Below are 18,157 nucleotides of genomic sequence, written 5' to 3'. Positions count from 1 at the left end.
GAGGGCATTAAATGAACTTTTGCACTTAGTATACTTGGTTAGACTGTCTCAAAAGCAGTAGCCAATGTTACATTCAAGTCACTTGTGCCAACCTGTGACCCCAGCAAATCTGTGATTCAGGAGGCTGAGACAGGAGGATTGCAAAGTTGATCTTAACCTTAGTGAGATCCTGTCTCAAAATATAAAAAGGGGATGGAGAACTTGGAATGGAGCTTAGTAGCTGAGTCCAATATCAAATAGCTCTGCAAGGCAAAAAGCTCTGGACGTGGTGGTAGAGGTGGGATTAAGATTTGACTCCGAATCTATTCCTGGCATGAAGCCTGCAGCACCATTTCATCATCACTAGTGTTACTGCAAATGCCACCAACATTATCATTATTGTCACCCCTGGAAAATCACCTAAGCCCGCTAGCATCAGTTTCCTTTGCTGTTGGGTAAAAAATCACAATGGCTGCTCATGGGGCCGTCATGGAAATGAAATCAAGCACACGGCGCTGTACGTTGCCTGATGAGGACTGTAGAGCTGAAGATGGAGAGGATGATGTGCTCCCTGAGACGGAGCGAGGGGTCCTCCCCATGGGAAGCCCTGGTTTCAGTGAAGAAACTTCTACCAACCTCCAGGGTCACAGTGGCGAGAGCAAGAAAGACAGTTGTGGCCGTGCTGCTGCTGATGAGGCTGAGGGCAGTGGCAGCAGTCATAGGAGTGACACAGATGCCGGTTATGAGGGTAGCCGTGGCCATGACGCTGATGAATGAGGGCAGTGGTGGGGCTGAGGAGACTGATGAGGATGATGGAGGTCGGGATGAAGATGCCTGGGGTTGTTGCTATGCTTTAGATCTCAAATGTCCCTGAGAGTCTCCTGGGACCAGAGATGGGGCTATGGGAGGTGACTGGTTATGAGGGTGCTACATTCATTTGTGGATTAATGCATTGATGAGTTCCCAGCTGAATGTTCGTGAGGACCGGGGCCTGGCTGGAGGATTCTCATCCCCCGATTCTTCCTTCGCTCTCTGGCTTCCTCTTCTCCCTGATTCCTGGCTGACTTCAGCTGAGTGGCTTTCTTCTGCCAGACTCTTTCATCATGCTGTTTCTGCCTTTGAACCAGCTGACTGGACTAGGCCCTCGGAACCCATGAGCCAATAACCTGTCCTTTAAATTGTGGGGTTCTGGTATTCTGTCCCAGAGATGGGACAGTGTGATCCATGATGATGGTCATGAGAAGCCTGCTAACCACACAATGACAGTGAAGATGGTGGTCATGGGGTAACACAGGATGATAAAGACAGTGATGATGATGATGGTTACAGTGGTGGGACTATGGTGGTGACACTGGTGACAAGGGTGGTGGCAGCTATTACAGATTATAATTTATCACTAGGATCTTGAGAGCTTATAAAAGACATGGATCCCCATGTTGACAGCAGGACAATTTACCACAGCTAACTTTTGGAAGCAGCTTATCTATATGCAGAAAATGTGGTGGAAACACACACAATGGAGTCCTAACGAGTCATGGAGAATGATATATTTGAGTCATCTGTAGAAACACGGATGGCTCTTAAGGCCCTGGTGCTAAGTGAAAGAAATCAGATGCAGGTTAAACAGGGCATGGCTTCTCTTATACAAGAAACCAAGGTACAAATAATTTAAAGAGCAAATAAGAGAGATACGGTAGGAAGTCGGAGGTAGACTCTGTGGAGATGAGCAGGGCATCTGAGATTGGGGGCCAGGGCAGCTGGGAGTGCGTGTGGTGGCGGGGGGAATAAAGATGATTAAGAGGCACAGATGTCCCAGTTCTCCCCAAGAACAGGATGATCAGGCACTGCAAACATATATCAGCAAAAAGACGGAGCCAGGATTCCAACCGCACCAGGGCTGACACCGAGCCCTGTTTGGGTTGCAGGAAACAATACATGTTTTAAAGACCAGGGAGAGCAGAATGCAAAGTAGTAGCATCAGTTATAATCAATAAACATATTTGATCCTTCAAATATCCCAGGCTTATGCAAAAATAACGTTTATGAGGCTGTCTTTCCACAGTGGCTATGACAAACGTTTGTCTCTTTTGTCTGCTTTGAATATTCTTACACCTTTTCAATATTACACATCCTTCTTTCTGCATTTGTATACATGCCTTTACATACCATTATATCATGTGTAAAATCCATACTGTAATGAACTATTTCTATACACAAAAGCAAAAATACTTCTGCATCGTGGTATCACAGGTATTCTATGTATAATGACTATTTTTTAGGTTCCCCTGCAATATAGGGCAATGACTTACGCGTTCTTGCTTTGAAAGGATCTTTTGGTGCAGTTCGTCATCTGACTTTCTCTTAGGAAGAAGGTCCAGGAGGCATATTTTAAAAATCTGAATAAACATCTGTTGGTGAAAAGGGAAAGTTAGGCAGAGAAAGGCTTAAACAACAGTAGCTCTTGCCCTCTCTCCCTCTCTCTCTCTCCTCCTACACAAGCTCTGATTGAAAAACATGGTGAGTGTTTAAAGTACAAAGAAATTATAAAGACACACTGCCTGGAATCCTCCCATCACTTCAAACACACTCATCTCCTGCCTGTCACTTTCTGCAGCAGCTCTGCAGTCCTGTTCTGTGAGTGTCTCCAGCTGAGCTGTTGTGACTGTCCTGATGTCCCAAATCAGCTCAAAACACTTCCCTGTCATGGTCATTTTGATTTTGGGGCAGAGCCAGGAGCTGCACACTGCCAGACCTGGTGACTGAGGCGGATGAGGACCCTGCGTCCTCCCTAGCTCCCCTTTCCTCTTCCTCACCGGATGTGTCCCCTCCCTGACCTCTGGAGGACCCCTTCCTCCTCCAGTAATGCAGGGAATACACCCGGGAGGACGCCTTGCTCCTCAGGGCCTCTCCCTGGCTTCTTGTTGCTCAGACCCTGGCGGCTTCACTCAGGTCAGCACCGTAATCCTTGTCTCCTGATGTCCACGCTGTGTCCTCATTACTCACACTGGCTACAATGGCTGAGCCTCCCCCTTAGCACCCCATCTGCAGCCTTCTGACTTTGTGCAAGTCCTCCTCTCTGTGCCTCAGTTTCCCCCACTAATGATGGCTCCTGCCTCTCTGGCCTGCAGTGAGGTTATGTGATGGCCTGTGTGATCCCCCTAGGGCCTTGCACACAGCAGCCACTCAATGCCCGAGTGCCCAGCAGTATGGTCAGCACTGTTGACACTTCTGTTCTCTGGAACAGCTCGCCTCTGGTCTCTGGTTGAGAGCATCATCCAGTGTTCTGCTGAGCCCCAACTCTGGTTAAAGTGAGGCCAGGCCCCATCTGTAGGCCCCACCTGCTCTTTGGTGCTATGCTCCAAGGCCTGACATCACATGCCCTTCCCCAGACTGCTTCTGGTTACTGACCCCTGGCTTCCCACTTCCTGACTCCAGCACAGGGAGACAGAGCCGCATTCCCCACCTACCATGTGCTGCTCCTGCCTCAGGGCCGTATCCAGGCACTGCAGGTCTTTGAGATGGAGGTTATAGACACACAGGTCAATGTCTGCCCTGAAGGCACCAAAAAGGCAGAAGAGGGGGTATTATGGTTTATGTTTAGAATACCCCCACCCCAGTCTCACATGTTCAGAGGTGAGGTTATTTGAAGGTCACTGGATCATGAGGTGCTATACTTATCAGTGCATGAGCACATGGCTGAATGTGCTTTTAGGCAGCATTGGGCCCTGGCTGGAGGAAGCAGGAACACTGAGAAAATGACCCAAAAGGGTGCATTCTTATCCTGGTTCTTCCCTTCCTCTGTGCCTCCTGGCTGCTGTGATGTGAGCAGTGTTCTTTTGCGGAATCCCTAACCCTTGGAGGCATGAACTAAACCCCCTGAACCCGTTAGTCAATAAACTTCTCCTTTAAGTTGTGGATGTTTGATATTTTGTCCCAGCACTGGGAAAGTGACTAGTATAGTGATGATGGTAATGAGAAGCCTGATAAGGACACAATGATGATGATGATGATGAAGGTAGTCACAGTGATTATGGTGAGCAAGGGAAGGGATGGTGTTACTGACTATAGTGATTGGGAGGCTAAAGATGACACCATGGATAGGCATGATGGTGGAAGGGGGCGTTCTTGTCCTTGGCTCCTCCCTTCTCTCTCTGCATCTTAGCCACCACAACATTAAGAGTTTTCCTCCACTAGATCCTATTGCTATGCTTTTCCATCTTGGCCATAGCCATGGACTGAACCCACTGGAAAGTGAGTGAATAAACCTCTCTTCCTTTAAGTTATGGAGTTCAGGTTTGTGTCCCAATGCTGGGAAAGTGACTAGGATGAAAGGTCAGTGTGTCCATGGGAGAAGGGAGGTCAGTGCACTGGGGCATGTCCCGGCCCTCACTTTGCAATGCTGCTGAGTCTTATGCCCCGAAGGAGGCAGCAGGGAGGCCAGCGAGCTGCGACACACACCCTAATGACCAGAGAAGGGTATTGGCCTCTCACATCATCCCTGGAACACATGGCCTGTCCCCTCAGTGCACTTCACAGACTCAGGACACAAAGGACCTGGGATGTCCAGTGAAGGCCACACAGTTACCTTTCTGTGCCTTGTGTCCCTCATAGGCAGCACAAGTGTGACAACTTCTGAAGTGTAGCCACCGCACGCCGGAGCTGGCTTGTTTACCCACCCTGAAAACTCCCATTTGCTACAGCTCCCTCCCTTAGGCCACTCTCGGGTTTACATGAAGTTCGAGGCCCTGGACCACCCCTTCTGCAGCCCTGAGCTCATCCAGGACTGGTTCACCCTCCCTAATCTCCTGGAGCTTCAGAGCAGCCTAAGGACCACAGCCTAAGGCTTTGGAGATGAAGTAGTTGGGTCAGCAAAGCTGTGCTGTGTGTGCCTGGGGACCTGGGGAAGTCACTCAGCCTCTCGGTGTCTTGCTTCTGTCTTTGTGAAGCAGGAGACTATCAGACATCTGCCTGGTAGGGTTGTTGGTGGATTTGCTCATTGATTCCTATTTATAGACCACAGAAACCGGCCCAGGCTGCCCTTCTGGGTAACAGGACAGAGCAGGAAACAGCACGGGCTTGGGCCCTGTGTTCATGTGGTCACTGCTTCCATCAAGCCCCACTGAGCCCATGCCCTGCCCTTGGAAGGTGCCCATTATTGCCTGCTGCAGCCGCAGTGTGTAGGCCACACCTAAAATAAGCAAGGTCCTTTCCCCTCTCCCAGGCTGCAAACCTGATTTGGTCTCTCCAGCATCAATCAACACTGCTTCCACGAGTGACAGGAGCACCGGGATCCCAGCTGTGGCACTGACTGCTGGGTGGCCCTGGCGGGGTCACTTAACCTCTCTGGGCCTCTGTGGCTGCCTCAGACTCAGAGCTCCATGCCCCTCCCTAGCCAGCCCACTCACCTTTCACAGGCCAGCACTTCGGGGAAGCTCCTCGCCTGCAGGAAGGCCCGGCACAGCAGCCTGTCCTCACTGGTGGCCGAGTGGGAGCTGCAGGAGGAGCTGCACTCATCCTTCTCGGCCGGGCTCAGGCTGCCCAGGCTGCTGGATGGCGAGGGTCCCCCTGGCTGGTGTGGCAGGGCTGTGGGCTTCAGGGTCTCATGCAGGGACGGGTTGGAGGAGCCGTCAGCTAGAGGCTGGTGGCAGAGTGGCCTGTTAGTCCGGGCATGCCTGGGGGTGTGCTCCTTGGTGGCGGCAGGGCCTGGCTGCAGCAGACTGCTTATTCCCAGGGTCACAGCCGCAGCCAGGGTGCAGGGGCTTGAGTCACAGCTCGTTTGTTTCAACATGGCTTGCCCTCTGCACCAGGCTTCTTCCTCAGAGCATCACCTGGCTCTGCTCCCAACACCCACCCGCACGTGCATCCAGCAGCCACTCTGACCTCCCCCAAGCAGCCTCCCCACCTGCTGTGCCCGGCTCTGCCCCCAGGCCTGTAGAGCTGGCCATGCACTCAGCTCTCCCTACAGGGATTCGGAGTCACTCTCCACCCAGGCCTCAAGGGGGTCCCTCTGCCCTCCTATGGCCCCCAGTGTCACAGCCTTATCCCCTGCTGCCCTAACTCAGAGACCCTTCTGCTATGCTTACTTCTGGGTCCCAGACTCTGCTCCCGCTGCCTGGAATGGGCTGCTCCTTGTTTGCTAGGCCGAACCATCCCTTCCTCTCCACACCAACCTGGGTCTAGGGCTGGGTTCCAAAGGTCCCTGGGCATGACTGTGTGGCCTGTTTTGTCACATGTTGGATCTGCCAGACCCTGAGGCCCCCTGGGAATGGTCAGTGTCCTCCCAGTTACAGGAAGTCCCAGGTCCCATGCAGTGCCTGCCCACTGGGTTCAGCCATGGTTGCTCTCATGTGCAAACACACTTCCCCCATCCACCTGTCCCACGGGTCCCTGTGTGTGTTTGGGAACAGTTGGGTAACTACAGCCAGCCAAGGATTCTGTGGGAAAACAGCTTGCTACAAAACCTTTGACAGGGACTGCAAATTGAACATTTAATCCCTTCACCCTACTCCAAACTCTAGGAGATTCCTGAGTTAACTGTCTGTCTAAAGGAACTCAAAACTCTCACCCGGAACTTCTGGTTGATGGGGTAGACAACCTTGGCCTTCAGTGCAAATGCTGTGATGTTGCTGTTGAAAGCTGGCTCACATTCCTGGGAAGGAGAGGGAATACATGGCATGGGAGGTTTCAGTAAAGTGAAGGACAGACTTGAAGAGTTTCCAAAATTCCATCTGCTAACTCTAACAGTAGCTCCAAGAAGTCACCAAGAGAGGCCCAATTAGATTCATTTAAGCATACACCTCCTAGGGGGATGGGTGGGTGGATGGACGGGTAGAGATGGACAGCTGGATGAATGGGCATGTGGGCAGATGTGTGGAAGGATGGATGGGTAAATGGATGGATGGGTGGATGGATGGATGGATGGGTGGGTGGATGGGTGAGTGGATGGATGAATGGATGGGTGGGTGGATAGATGAGTGGATGGATGGATGGGTGGGTGGATAGATGGGTGGGTGGATGGGTGGATGGATAGATGGGTGGATGGATGAGTGGATGGATGGGTGGGTGGATGGATGGTTGGATGGATGGGTGGATGGATGGATGGATGGGTGGATGGAAGGATGGATGGGTGGGTGGATGGATGGGTGGATGGATAGATGAGTGGATGGATGGGTGGATGGATAGATGAGTGGACTGATGGATGGATGAATGGGTGGATGGATGGATGGGTGGGTGGATAGATGGGTGGGTGGATGGGTACATAGATTGATGGATGGATGAGTAGACACATGCATAAATGGATGGACAGGTGAATAGAAAGATGATCAAAACATGGATAAAGAGAGGGAAGGATTAGTAGATAGGTGGATGGGTGGACAGATGGAGAGTTGAATGATGGATGTGTGAGTGAGTATACTGACAAATTCTTAGACAAATAGATGGTGTCATTTAATTCTGATTCTTCAGCTTTGGAAGTAATAAGGATTTTAACAACCTGATACTAATTAACGAGTCTGTTAAAGAACTGTGAACCATCTTACATGGAAAAAGCAAAGCCATGGAATAACTTTGGAGTAGGAGGAATTAGTCCTTGTGCTCTGAGGTACAGTAGTTAACTACAGCCAGCAATAATTTGTGGTGTGTCTCAAACAGCTGGTGGAGTGGTCTGAAGTTTCCTAGCACATCAAAATGATAAACGCTGAGGAGATGGAAATGCTAGTTGCCCTTAATCTGATGGTTACAGACAGCAGATTATCATACAGACACTGTACTAGGTACAATGGTTGTTAATTAAAATTTTTTAATTAAAAATCAACACTGTTAGGCTATAAACACAGGGGCAATGCTCACACAAGGTTCTGAATTATCCATTCAACAAAAGAGTGGCTGGACAACCCTTTGACCTTCAGGCAGCCTTGGTCTTCCCTGGCAGTAAAGAGGTCAGGAGGACCTGTCCCCAAGGACCACAGGGATGGAGCACACAGCTGAGGGCTCAGCACAGAGGTAGCTGGCGTAGCTCTGGTCGTGAGCTCCCCTCCCTCTGCACAGAAGCCTCCCTGGCCCACAACAGGATGGACTTACTCCTGCCTTGCCCTGCTTGGCTTGCCCACCGCCTCTGCTCCCCAGCCATGTCCTCAAATACCTGCTTGGGAACCAGCAACCCGGGGAGTGGTGGCAGGGGGCTGGCAGCACAGACCTGCCCTCTGAGCAATGACATCTGCAAGCCTAGTGAGAAAACCAAGGTGCTTTCAGCTTAGCTCCTAGGGAAGAGCTGCAGAGAACGTGACTAGTCCCAGCTGCCAGGGCCACCCTGGCCCAGACACAGGGCTTCATTCATCTGTGACTCGCACTGGGGTGCTCATGGAGGAGCCAAGAGCCAACAGCGCAGCCTGTGTACAAAAGGCGATCAAACCTTCAGCGAACGTTTACAGTGCTGCGTTAAAAGACGTCTGACCGTGATCCCGCTCAGTCCTCCCTCAGTTTCGGCACTTATCCCACGATGCCTGCCACTTTCTGAAGCAGTTCTGGATGCCTTCTTTCCTGAGTGGTTTTACAAGGTGGGGTTAAAAGCATGCAGTGACTGCTGCTGTCCGGTGCCGTCCAGGGAAACGCAGGCTTCCAACAGCATGATGCTGCGTCCTCATGCGACTTAGTCATCGGATCCGGCACTGCGTGGCTTCTGGCTGTCCCCAACGTCAAAACGAGCGTGAAAGGGAAAAGTTCTGAATCAACTCGGGACACGGAGGCAGCCAGGAAAGCACAGCTAAAGACACACAGGACAAGGATCCAGGGTTGCTTTAGGAAGCGGCAAGAACCAGGAACCAGTGTGTTCCCAGCCAGGGGGTATGGTTTGCAGGGATTCCTGGCAATGCTTCTTATACTGCAGTAATCTTGCCTCAGCCTCCCACTGTGCCTTGTGCATTTTAAAACCTCCTACAGAGATGAAAAGAAATGGGAGGAGGAAAGGGGTGAAAGACAGGAGGAAAGCCTGGCCTCTCTGCCTTCCTGGGATGCACCTTCCAAAGGGGAGACGAAAAGGAGAAATTGCACGTAGTGTGGAAAACACAATGGAAGGAAAGGAGTTGGAGCCAGGCCATTTGGGCCCCCGTGAAGCTGCACCGGGGTGGGGGTGGAGTGGGGACTGGAGCCCAGGCTAGGCTCTGCCACAGTCTTGGTCTGAATCCTCTACCCCCCACCTTGTGTGCAGCCTGCAGAGACCTGAAGGGCAGGCAGGGCCCACAGAGTGCCCTGGCCTTGGCTGAGGGGAGGAAGTGGCCAGGAGTTCTTGGAACAAGGGATCAAGGACTGAACAGGTGTCTGCAGCCCAAATAGAATGGAAGGACTTCAGTTTTTCAAAGCTGTCCTTGCAAAGTTCCGTATCCTTTAAATTCTAAGCCATTCCTGCTGAGAAAATAGAATTACTCAGAGAACCAGTTGTAGTACAAATTTGCAATTCAGCTGAAGCCATACAATTATTCAGAAAATTAGAGCATAACTGTAGGAGGAAAGCTATTTTGCTCTCCGACATAAAGGAATCATTTGCGGTGCAGGCACCCAACAGTGGCTCAGTCCCTTCTCCCTCCCTCCACAGCAGAGGCTTGGCATGGACAACTGGATGGTGGGGCGGCAGCCTCAGAGCCCACAGAATTCCCTGCGTGCTTCTGGCTCACAGGAGGCACTCATTAAACACAGGTCAGGCAAGGAATGCCAGGGACCGGACATCCCCGGTTGGCTGTACTGGCGTACAAGCAAGTTCAGCCCTGCCACTCTGCAGTCTGCAGAAGGAGGCTCTGGCCAGCCAGCCGGCTAACAGGCAGAGTGCTAACTTAACTCTGGACAATTATTAGCCTGGCAATGGGCGCCTGCTGGGCATAGCTGAATAGTTAGCAAGTAAAACATTAATTAGGCATTAGGTAGGCAGGAAAAATAGGAGTTAACTGTTCAGGGTGTAGAAAGATGTGATTCCCCCTGCAAACTCGTATTAGAGATCCCAGCCCTGGGGATGCCGCAGGGGAATCCACTGTGACCTTACTGTAAAAGCAAGATGACTGAGGCCCAGGCCATGAGGCTTCTTACTCATCCTGTATAAATACCCAGCAAAGCTGGCATGGGGTTTAGTGCTGGATCCCAAAGCCAGGGCTGTTTCTATCCATGTGAAGTGGCTTAGTATGAATGCGTTGTTTCTTATTTTTCTTTTTAACAGTTCTTCTTCTTCTTCTTCTTTTTTTTTTTTTTAATCAAGATAGCATCCATATACCTGTATTGTGCACTTCACTTGTGTGCAGGACATAAGGTGATGGTTTTCAGTATCTTCAGTGTAACTGTTACCATGGCCAGTTTCAGCAATGTTCATTGCATCAAAGAGAAACCTTGATAGCAATCACCCCACCCTCCCTTCCCTTGCCTCAGGGCCAGGGAAACTCTGTCTACTTCCCCCATAATTCTGGACATTTCCTGTGAATGGGATCCTGCCACTGGTGGGCTTCTGTGACTTTCACTTAGCGTAATGACTTCAAGGTTCTTCCACAGTGTGTAGTAGCATGAATCAGTGTATAGTAGCCCTGCTCTAGAAACAGAGTGTGCGCTCTCCATCTCTGTGACCTCCAGTTCAGCCAGAGCCACCCTCCCTTCCATAGGCTCCTGCCAACATCATGAGGACAGCCCGGGGATGCACAGGTGGGGTGCCTGAGCATAACCAGCAGCTGAACCCCAATCTCCGATCTCCAGTGAAGTTCCTTATGCACCACCGTCCCCCCTCTCCTTAGAGGTCAGCAGGGGCTGTGGAATGAGAAGGCCTTTATGCAAAGTGGCAGAGACAGCAGCATTTGCTGGACAGAGCCAGGAACAGGTCTCTGCTGGCCGCTCCCCAGCAGTGGGACTCAGGGAAGCTCTTCTCTCCCTGAGTCTCAATTCCTTTATTTGGAAAATGGGGACATGAATAAGAACTGCATGAGATAATCCACTGGGGTTTACATCTGGCACCAAGGAGACAGGAACAGCCATGTGATATCAGCCACTCCCACTTTTTCCTTCCCAGGAGACAAGTCTGCATTGTTTTGGGGGGCACCAGGCAGAGAGTGCAAATGTCACACCCTCACCACCCAGGGAGCTCCCCCAGGGTTAAGCTGCGTGTGGATCCTGGAAGGAATGGGACTCTGGCTATTGCTCAATATCCTGCAGGCGCCCAACATTCCTTTCCAAGATGTGCACTTAAAAGAAATACAAAGTGAAAAGACACTCAGATGCAGAGGTCTGTGACAGCCTTATGCATAAGTGTCAAATATGGTGAACAACTGTGCACCCACCAAGTCGTGGGTGAGAAACCACAAAACCAACCGCCACTGAGCAACAGAGCAGGAACAGCTGCAGACGTGAGCAACAAGACGAAAATCTCAGAAGTGTGCCGCGGTGGGAATGGGCACAAGAAGAGCACAGGGTTCCATTTACATCAAGGTCTAGATCCACAAAACCCATCCAAGCCCTTGGGAATCACAGCCAGGGCCACCTCTACAAGAGTGCACACAAGAAACTGACCCGTAGGGGGAACCAGGGAGCTTTCTGGGTCGATTTTCTCCAGGTGGAGGGGTGGGTGTACTGGTTTCCAAATTGTAGACCTTTGTTAAACTTCTTTGTCAAACTTTGAACGTAAAATATGTGCATTTTGTTGCATGTAAATGCCTCGAAGAGGAAGCCTAATGGGAAAACAGGCTGTCAGAGATGGTGGCATGACACCATGCAGGTTACTCCACCCCCAAGGTGCTCCCAGGCAAACAGACAGGATGGGAAGCTCACCTCCACAGTCTCCTCATCCCGGGGCACCTGTGCTTCTCTGTTCCTCCTCCTTGAGGATGGGGAGCCAGCTTCCAAGGGGCTCTGTGAACTCAGCTCCAAATCCTTGAGCAGATATTGAGTGTCGTCTTTCTAAACCCCGGGGTTGGATAGAAATATGATATTAAAGTTAACCGGCCCAGGCTGTCTTTCCCAGTGCTTTGGCCAACCCAATCCCCCACTCAGGTGCCCTGCAGTCTGACCCAGCCTTCAGGACCGCCTAAGTCACCTACCTAAGAAGCTCCCAGATTTCCCCAGATTGCTCATCTCAATGTACCCCAGGATAAGGCGGTCAGAGTCCCCTGAGATGCCTCATTTGAAAGAGCCCCTAGGGCTCAAGAGGCCAGACTTGGGCAAAGCAGCTTTCATTTCTCTTCTGGCTTGGCTGTGGCCTCCAGTGGACCATGAGCCTTGATGGTGTCTGCTTTGCACTGAAAATGGCATGTATTAATTTTTCTGCTGCTTTCAACAATGCCACCTAATGAGTTTTAAGAAAACATCTTAAGTTACCATAAACTACAGAGGTGTTTCAATTGTGAACCATAATTATGTGGATTCTGTACTTGCAAAATCATTTAGTGGCTAAAATGTATTAGTGACCAAGGGATTGGTTGCCTGAGGGCTGTCACAGCCAGATACAGATGCATGCAGGACATGGAAACTCAGGAGTCACTGATTTGCATGCTTGGTTGTGGACAAACAAGGTCTGGTCCTCTCCTCTTGCTCCCTTCTCCTTCTGTAAACAAATGTCCTTCCAGCAGCCTAATTAATGTGCCAGGTTTTTTGCAATTTTGTGTTTTATAGGTGCTTTTGCTGTCAGAAATCATCCCCAGCTGTGGTGCCAACGTGCTATCTAGTGCTCGTGGGTGCTGGAGGGTTGTGATGGGCTCAACAGTGATTAGGAGCTCAGCAGAGACGATGAACTCATTCAGGCAAGTTTAACGCCACCAGCGGTGAGCACAGTGGTGACTGTCAGCAATAGTACTGAAAGAGGGTCTTTAAACAGAAACACCCATCACACAACATCCCAAAAGATGGATTAATAAGAACATTGTGACCAGAGTCTCAAAGGACCTAACCAGATGTTCCTCTAGGAACAAAGGTTCTGCATTCACAGCTCAGTGACCTCAGCAACTCTGATGAACATAACTACCATAAACAGTAAGAATGGACTCTATTTAGAACTCTGCTGTGGCAGAGACACTTGTACCTCCCCGTTGGCTACCAGCTGCTCAGATATAATACCACCAATTTGTTACTGGGTTAGTCAGCAAGTATCACTGAGCATCTAGTGAGCACCAAGCCTTGATCCAGGTCCTGCGTATGCTCACGAATACACAAAGTCCCTGCCTTCCAGGAGTTGATGTTCCAGGAAGGAAGAAAAACACAGACAAATGAACATGCAGCATGGTGGGGATGATAAGTACTATAAAGATATGCAGGGTGGGAGAATGCAGAGTGACTGGAGGGAGCCTCTCAGACAAGGCAGCATTTTAAAAAATTAAAAGAAACAAGGGAGTGAACTTTTGAGATACCCAGAGAAGAGCATTCTAGGAAGAGGGAACAGCAGGTGTAAGGCCCTGGGGCAGGCACAGACCTGGGCCCTAAGGAAATCTACGCATGTGGAGCACTCTGCAGTGGATCTTGAGGTCAAGAGGGTAGATATGGCTAGGGAGTTTGGGTTTGTTTAGCAACTGTAGCTGACCAGTGTGCGAGTTCTGTAAGGAAGGACCTGATCAGATCATTCTATAATAAAGACCCCAGAAGAAAACTCCTCTGACTCCACAGGAGACCTGAATTTTAGAGATCCCCTTGAAAATGACCGAGTGGTCAAGAGTCTACAGCTGCTCTTATCTGAAGAGCAAAATCCAAGCTAAGCAAAAGAACAAAGCAAGCATGGATCAGATACTGCACAGGGAAAAGAGAAACAACACACAACAATGGTAATATCTTCAGAGACTGGAGAAGATATCCTACAAAATAAGAACAGCATGGTATAAACAGAGGCGTTTGAGAACAGAGGAAGAGCTCAAATATTAAAATTATGTAATGGATAATGAAATTGTGATATAAATACGCTGCTGTAAAGAAGTGTGAATTTGAACCATTTGTAGGAAAATGGACACACCTTGAGAACATAATGTTAAATGAAATAAATCAGACACAAAGCTTAAATATTGCATGGTTTCTCTTATTTGAGAAACCCCCCAAATAAAGAAAGAACAAAATAAAAGATAGGTAAAAGGAAACAGAAAGATAGATCTTTTGCAAGGCAAGGGGACCAAGAGACAGAGGGGGAAAAAGAGAGAGAAAAGAAATTAAGATGTGTTACGTCTATGTACCAACTCCCCACGAGTAATGTGATTGTTTTGTATTGCAAACATGTGCTAATTAAAATAAAAAATAGCATTATGAAAAGCTTAATTACAAGGGTAAAGAAAAGTCCACTAGAAAGTAGTATTTTGAAAAAAGATAAAAGAGATATTGGAAAAGGATAAAAGGATATTGGAAAGAATAATAAAATGAGGGGTCTAATTCAACCTAGGCACAACAGGGTGTTTGAAAGCAGAGAACATGTAAGAGAAAATGAATCTTCAAAGAAGCCAAAAAAAAAAAAATCACAAAAACAAAACAAACAAACAGCAAGCTTCTAGAATGCAAGATCCTGCCAAATGCCCAACTCATGGGATAACAAGACTCTTCCCAAAACCATCCTGATGCAATTTCACACACTGGGGCAAGGAACAGATTCTTCACCATTCCATAGATGAGCAAAAGGAAAAAGAAGTTTCACACAAAGTCTCAAGACTCAGAATAGCATTAAGCCTCTCAACACTAACAAGAAGTTGGAAGAAAACACCTTCCAACTTTAGGGAGGAAATGGGGTCCCTCGCCTAATGTAAAAAGGGTAAAGATGGAAGGATAAAGAGGTTTTCCAAAGAGTTGTATCCACCCCTGCTCAGAAAGCTCCTGCGGGTGTGCAATCACACAGCAATGGTAGTGGGCCAAGCAAACGCTGGGGGTCCTGACACAAGAGCCCACAGGAGAGAGCAGTAAGCCCCAGGGAAGCCTGGGGAGGGCTCAGAGGTGGCAGCCATGGCCGGAGAGTTTTCTCTTCACAGTCTAAGATGGGATACATGGGCAGCTGTAGGTCTGGGTGGGGACCCAGGTTTGGGGTTCTCATGTTGCTGACAGCTGATCTGGTTCTCCACTTAGAGAACAGCCATTCCCACTGGGGGATGTCAGATGTTTCTGGGAGCAATACATTTGTTAAAAAAATAAATATTTGTTCAGAAGATTAAACTGATCAAATACCTTACGAGTTCAAATGTATTGAAAAGAAATATGTACAAACGAGGGACGTTTCCGTGTTAAATGAGGGATAAGCACATAGAACCTAAGCAAATAAAAAATCTGGGAGCTACTAATGTCAGGGGAAATAAGTGTACAGAAAAGGATGGCAATCTTCATGCCATCTGATTCCTGACTCACAGTGAGCACTGATTACAGAATCATGATAATGGAGACACAACACTGATTTAATCCAAATTACCATCCAGGCACACAGAGGTCTGGGAGGGTGGATGTGCTTATGGGCAAGGGAAGAGGCTAAGTCCTCCTACCTTCCTGCATGCAAAGTCTACGGTTATTTCCGAAAGCTTTAAAAAAAAAAAAAAAAAGCAGCAAACAGCAGCCATGAAATTGAGTTACTTAGCGATGGAGAACAGTTTAACGAAAGAGTCAGCTCACAGAACCCTGCACACTGGCTTGAGAGATGTGGGAATGAGGGGGTGCTGCTGCTTGCAAGCTAACACCTTATATACCTGGGTAACTTTGATGCAGTCTAAAAAGTAATGATAAAATAAACAAAAGAAAGAAGAAAAGGAAAGTTTTACAAGATAAAATTATGAGCCATGGGCTAGCAGCAGAAAATAATGGGAAGCAGGAGGAAGCTTTAGTTCCCGAAGGCACGGCCAGCAAAGCTGCCCCAGGTGATCTGTGTCCTGAGGCTGAGCAGACATAGCTGGAGCAGAAGTTGTGTGACTGCAGACGAGGCACCAGGGAACAGTAACTCCTGTGGGTGGGCATATGGGTCAGGCAGGCAACCTGGTGCTCCAAGCCATCATCCTTGTAGGCAGCTAGGCACAGCTGGAGCTCTGCATCAGGAGAGTCACAGTGTCACAGGTGCATTCTAGAAACAGAGACTGGAGAGTACAGACAGGAGGAAAGGGCTCCCACTAGAAAGGAGGTGGTTTCAAATGTCACATCTGAACCATGAGAAAACCAGTCACCCTGCCACTAAGCCAGAGCCCGCTCCTCAGCTACCACCCAGGTCTGAGCTCTGTCACCCTTAAGTGGTTCGCCAACCCAGACAGTGTGGTTACATACACGGGAGCTTATGCTCCCATGTGGGTATACACCGCCACCCAAGCAGGTAGCCATGGTGGAGGTTCTGGCTTGAGGATCATTCCATCCCGGACACTGGTTCTTCACAGGATCCTGGAGAAACACCGACCCTGCAGACCTCAATCACTGGGCTGTAAAGGGAGATGACCACAGCTCCTGTCTCACAGACCTGGAAGGAGGGTGAAGGACCGAACGCCCTGAAACCCTGCCCTCTCTACTTCCGGTCCTTAGCAGCTCTGTGCCCCACACTTCCCATGGAAAGAGACTTTCTCCTCTGCAGGAGGATGGGGAATCGGGGTTGGTAAGACCATGTCACAGCGATCTCCGATCCTACCAGACTTTGCCCTCAAAGAGGTTGAGGCTGCAAGGCTCTGAGAGTCACCCACGCCTCAGCACCACTGGGCACTGAACGCCTGCTGTGGATCGGGCATTTCTGTGAGTCCCAGCCCTGGACAACTGGCCCGGGAAGCCTGTGTGAATCTGCAGTCGGCCACCCTCCTCCTCGCCCACACAGAATACAGCAGCTCTGCGACTAGACATATACCCATCATTTTGGTAAGGTACTTAACCTCTCCGAGCCTCGATTTCCTTATCTGCAAACTGGGGTCATCAATGGAACCCACACAAGGCTGCTGGGAGTCGGTGGATGAATCAGGCAGAGATTCTAGCTCAGAGCCGGGCATGGTTGAGACTCAGTAATGCTGGTGTTCCTATCTCTCCCTGGTAGAATCCACCGTGTGCTATCACAATCAGTGTTCATTCCGCTCTGCCTCCTTCTCCAGGCCGTGGGCCTCAAGTACAGGGTTGCTCCTGCCCACGCAGGGGCCTTAGCGGCAGACACTCAGCACCCTGAGGTTACAGGGGTGAGCGAACTTAAGAGCCCAGCCCGTGGCTGGAGGTATTCAAGACTGGCCCGGAAAAAGGGCCCGCAGTCGACCAGAGTGCGCGCCGCTGCCCCCTCGGTCCTCCATCCCTAGCTGTGACACTTACCAGCATCGTGTCCATGTTCTGCGGCCTAAGGATGAGGAAACTGAGGCCCGGAAGGGATTTAAGACCACACCGCACAGGGACTCCAGGCCAAAACCTTTCAGTCACTCAGTGGCCTCCCTGAAATCCCAGTCCCGGATCCCCCCAGAACAAAAGAGGAGTCCAAAGCCGAAGCGTAGCTCGCTCCCAGGAGGATCGGACCACCAAGCGCACACCCACCTGGTGCCAGGGGCGCAGGCGGCCCCCACGGCGACCCAGCCAGAGGCCGAGGCCAAAGCCGAGTGCGGCGCCCAGCAGCACGGCGGGGGCCAGCAGCGCGGGCACCGGGCGCAGCGCCTCCCGGCCGAGCAGCAGCCGCGCGTCGCTGTCGCAGGCCGCTGCGCCACGGGCCATCGGGGGCGCTCAGGCGGCAGACCGGCCGCATCCCGCCCGCCGCTGCCTCCGCGCACTGCTCCGGCCTGGCTCTGCCCCCGCCAGCTTGGCGACAAGGGCCGCAGAGCTCCGGCGGCCCGGGGCTCAGGCGCTTCCGACTTTCCGGCGGGAGCAGTGCTCTCCCGGGTCCTCTCCACTTTCCGGGATCCGCCAGACAGCGAGGGAGGAGCCTGCACCGACCGCCCAAAACTTCGAGCCTCCCCCATCCCAGCCCTGCGCGCGCACTGAGCATGCCCGGCGGCGAGAGGGGCGCCTCGCAGCCCGCTGCTGGGTCGTACTTCTGCAGGGAACCCCCAAACATCCAGACACCATGGAGTTTACTAGCGCTTGGGATACGCCTCGCAGTTAATGCGATGCCCAAGTTAACGTTTCTCCCGGCTCCACAGATGTGTGCCGGTGAACGGCCGAGCCTCCCAGGAGGAGGCAGCTCGCCTCAGACCTAGTGCAGGGCGACCGCGGGCCCTGCTGCCAAGGCTGGGTTGTGGCCTTCCTGGGCGCACAGACGGAACTGCCTCTGAACGTGGGC

At 50.7% G+C, this 18,157-nt stretch overlaps 1 protein-coding gene across 16 annotated transcripts in view; it reads right to left on the bottom strand.

Annotated features, from left to right (window-relative positions):
* The window catches only part of Evc (EvC ciliary complex subunit 1), a 43,572-nt gene that overhangs the window by 24,434 nt on the left and 981 nt on the right, over positions 1 to 18,157 (bottom strand). For 12 of the 16 annotated variants that reach the window (XR_010040874.1, XR_010040875.1, XR_010040876.1 and 9 more), the window contains exons 1-6: positions 17,419 to 17,800; positions 11,770 to 11,898; positions 6,545 to 6,628; positions 5,385 to 5,617; positions 3,447 to 3,531; positions 2,289 to 2,387 (exon numbers count right to left, since the gene is read on the bottom strand). Coding sequence is in view for 11 of the 16 variants with exons in the window: in XM_013146550.3 (XP_013002004.2) it covers positions 2,289 to 2,387; positions 3,447 to 3,531; positions 5,385 to 5,617; positions 6,545 to 6,628; positions 11,770 to 11,898; positions 17,419 to 17,592 (804 nt within the window). In the remaining 5 variants the exon portion in view is untranslated. Of the gene's footprint in view, positions 1 to 2,288; positions 2,388 to 3,446; positions 3,532 to 5,384; positions 5,618 to 6,544; positions 6,629 to 11,511; positions 11,670 to 11,769; positions 11,899 to 17,202; positions 17,325 to 17,418; positions 17,802 to 18,157 lie in introns of those variants that run through there. The other 4 variants (XM_063230180.1, XM_013146552.3, XR_010040878.1 and 1 more) reach the window with 3 other exon arrangements.

This window comes from Cavia porcellus, unplaced genomic scaffold (genome assembly GCF_034190915.1).
Source record: "Cavia porcellus strain 051 isolate PalLab524CR breed Dunkin Hartley unplaced genomic scaffold, mCavPor4.1 scaffold_18, whole genome shotgun sequence".
NCBI lineage: Eukaryota > Metazoa > Chordata > Mammalia > Rodentia > Caviidae > Cavia > Cavia porcellus.
The sequence above is the reverse complement of the archived record's forward strand: the minus strand, read 5'-3'. Positions and strand labels throughout refer to the sequence as shown.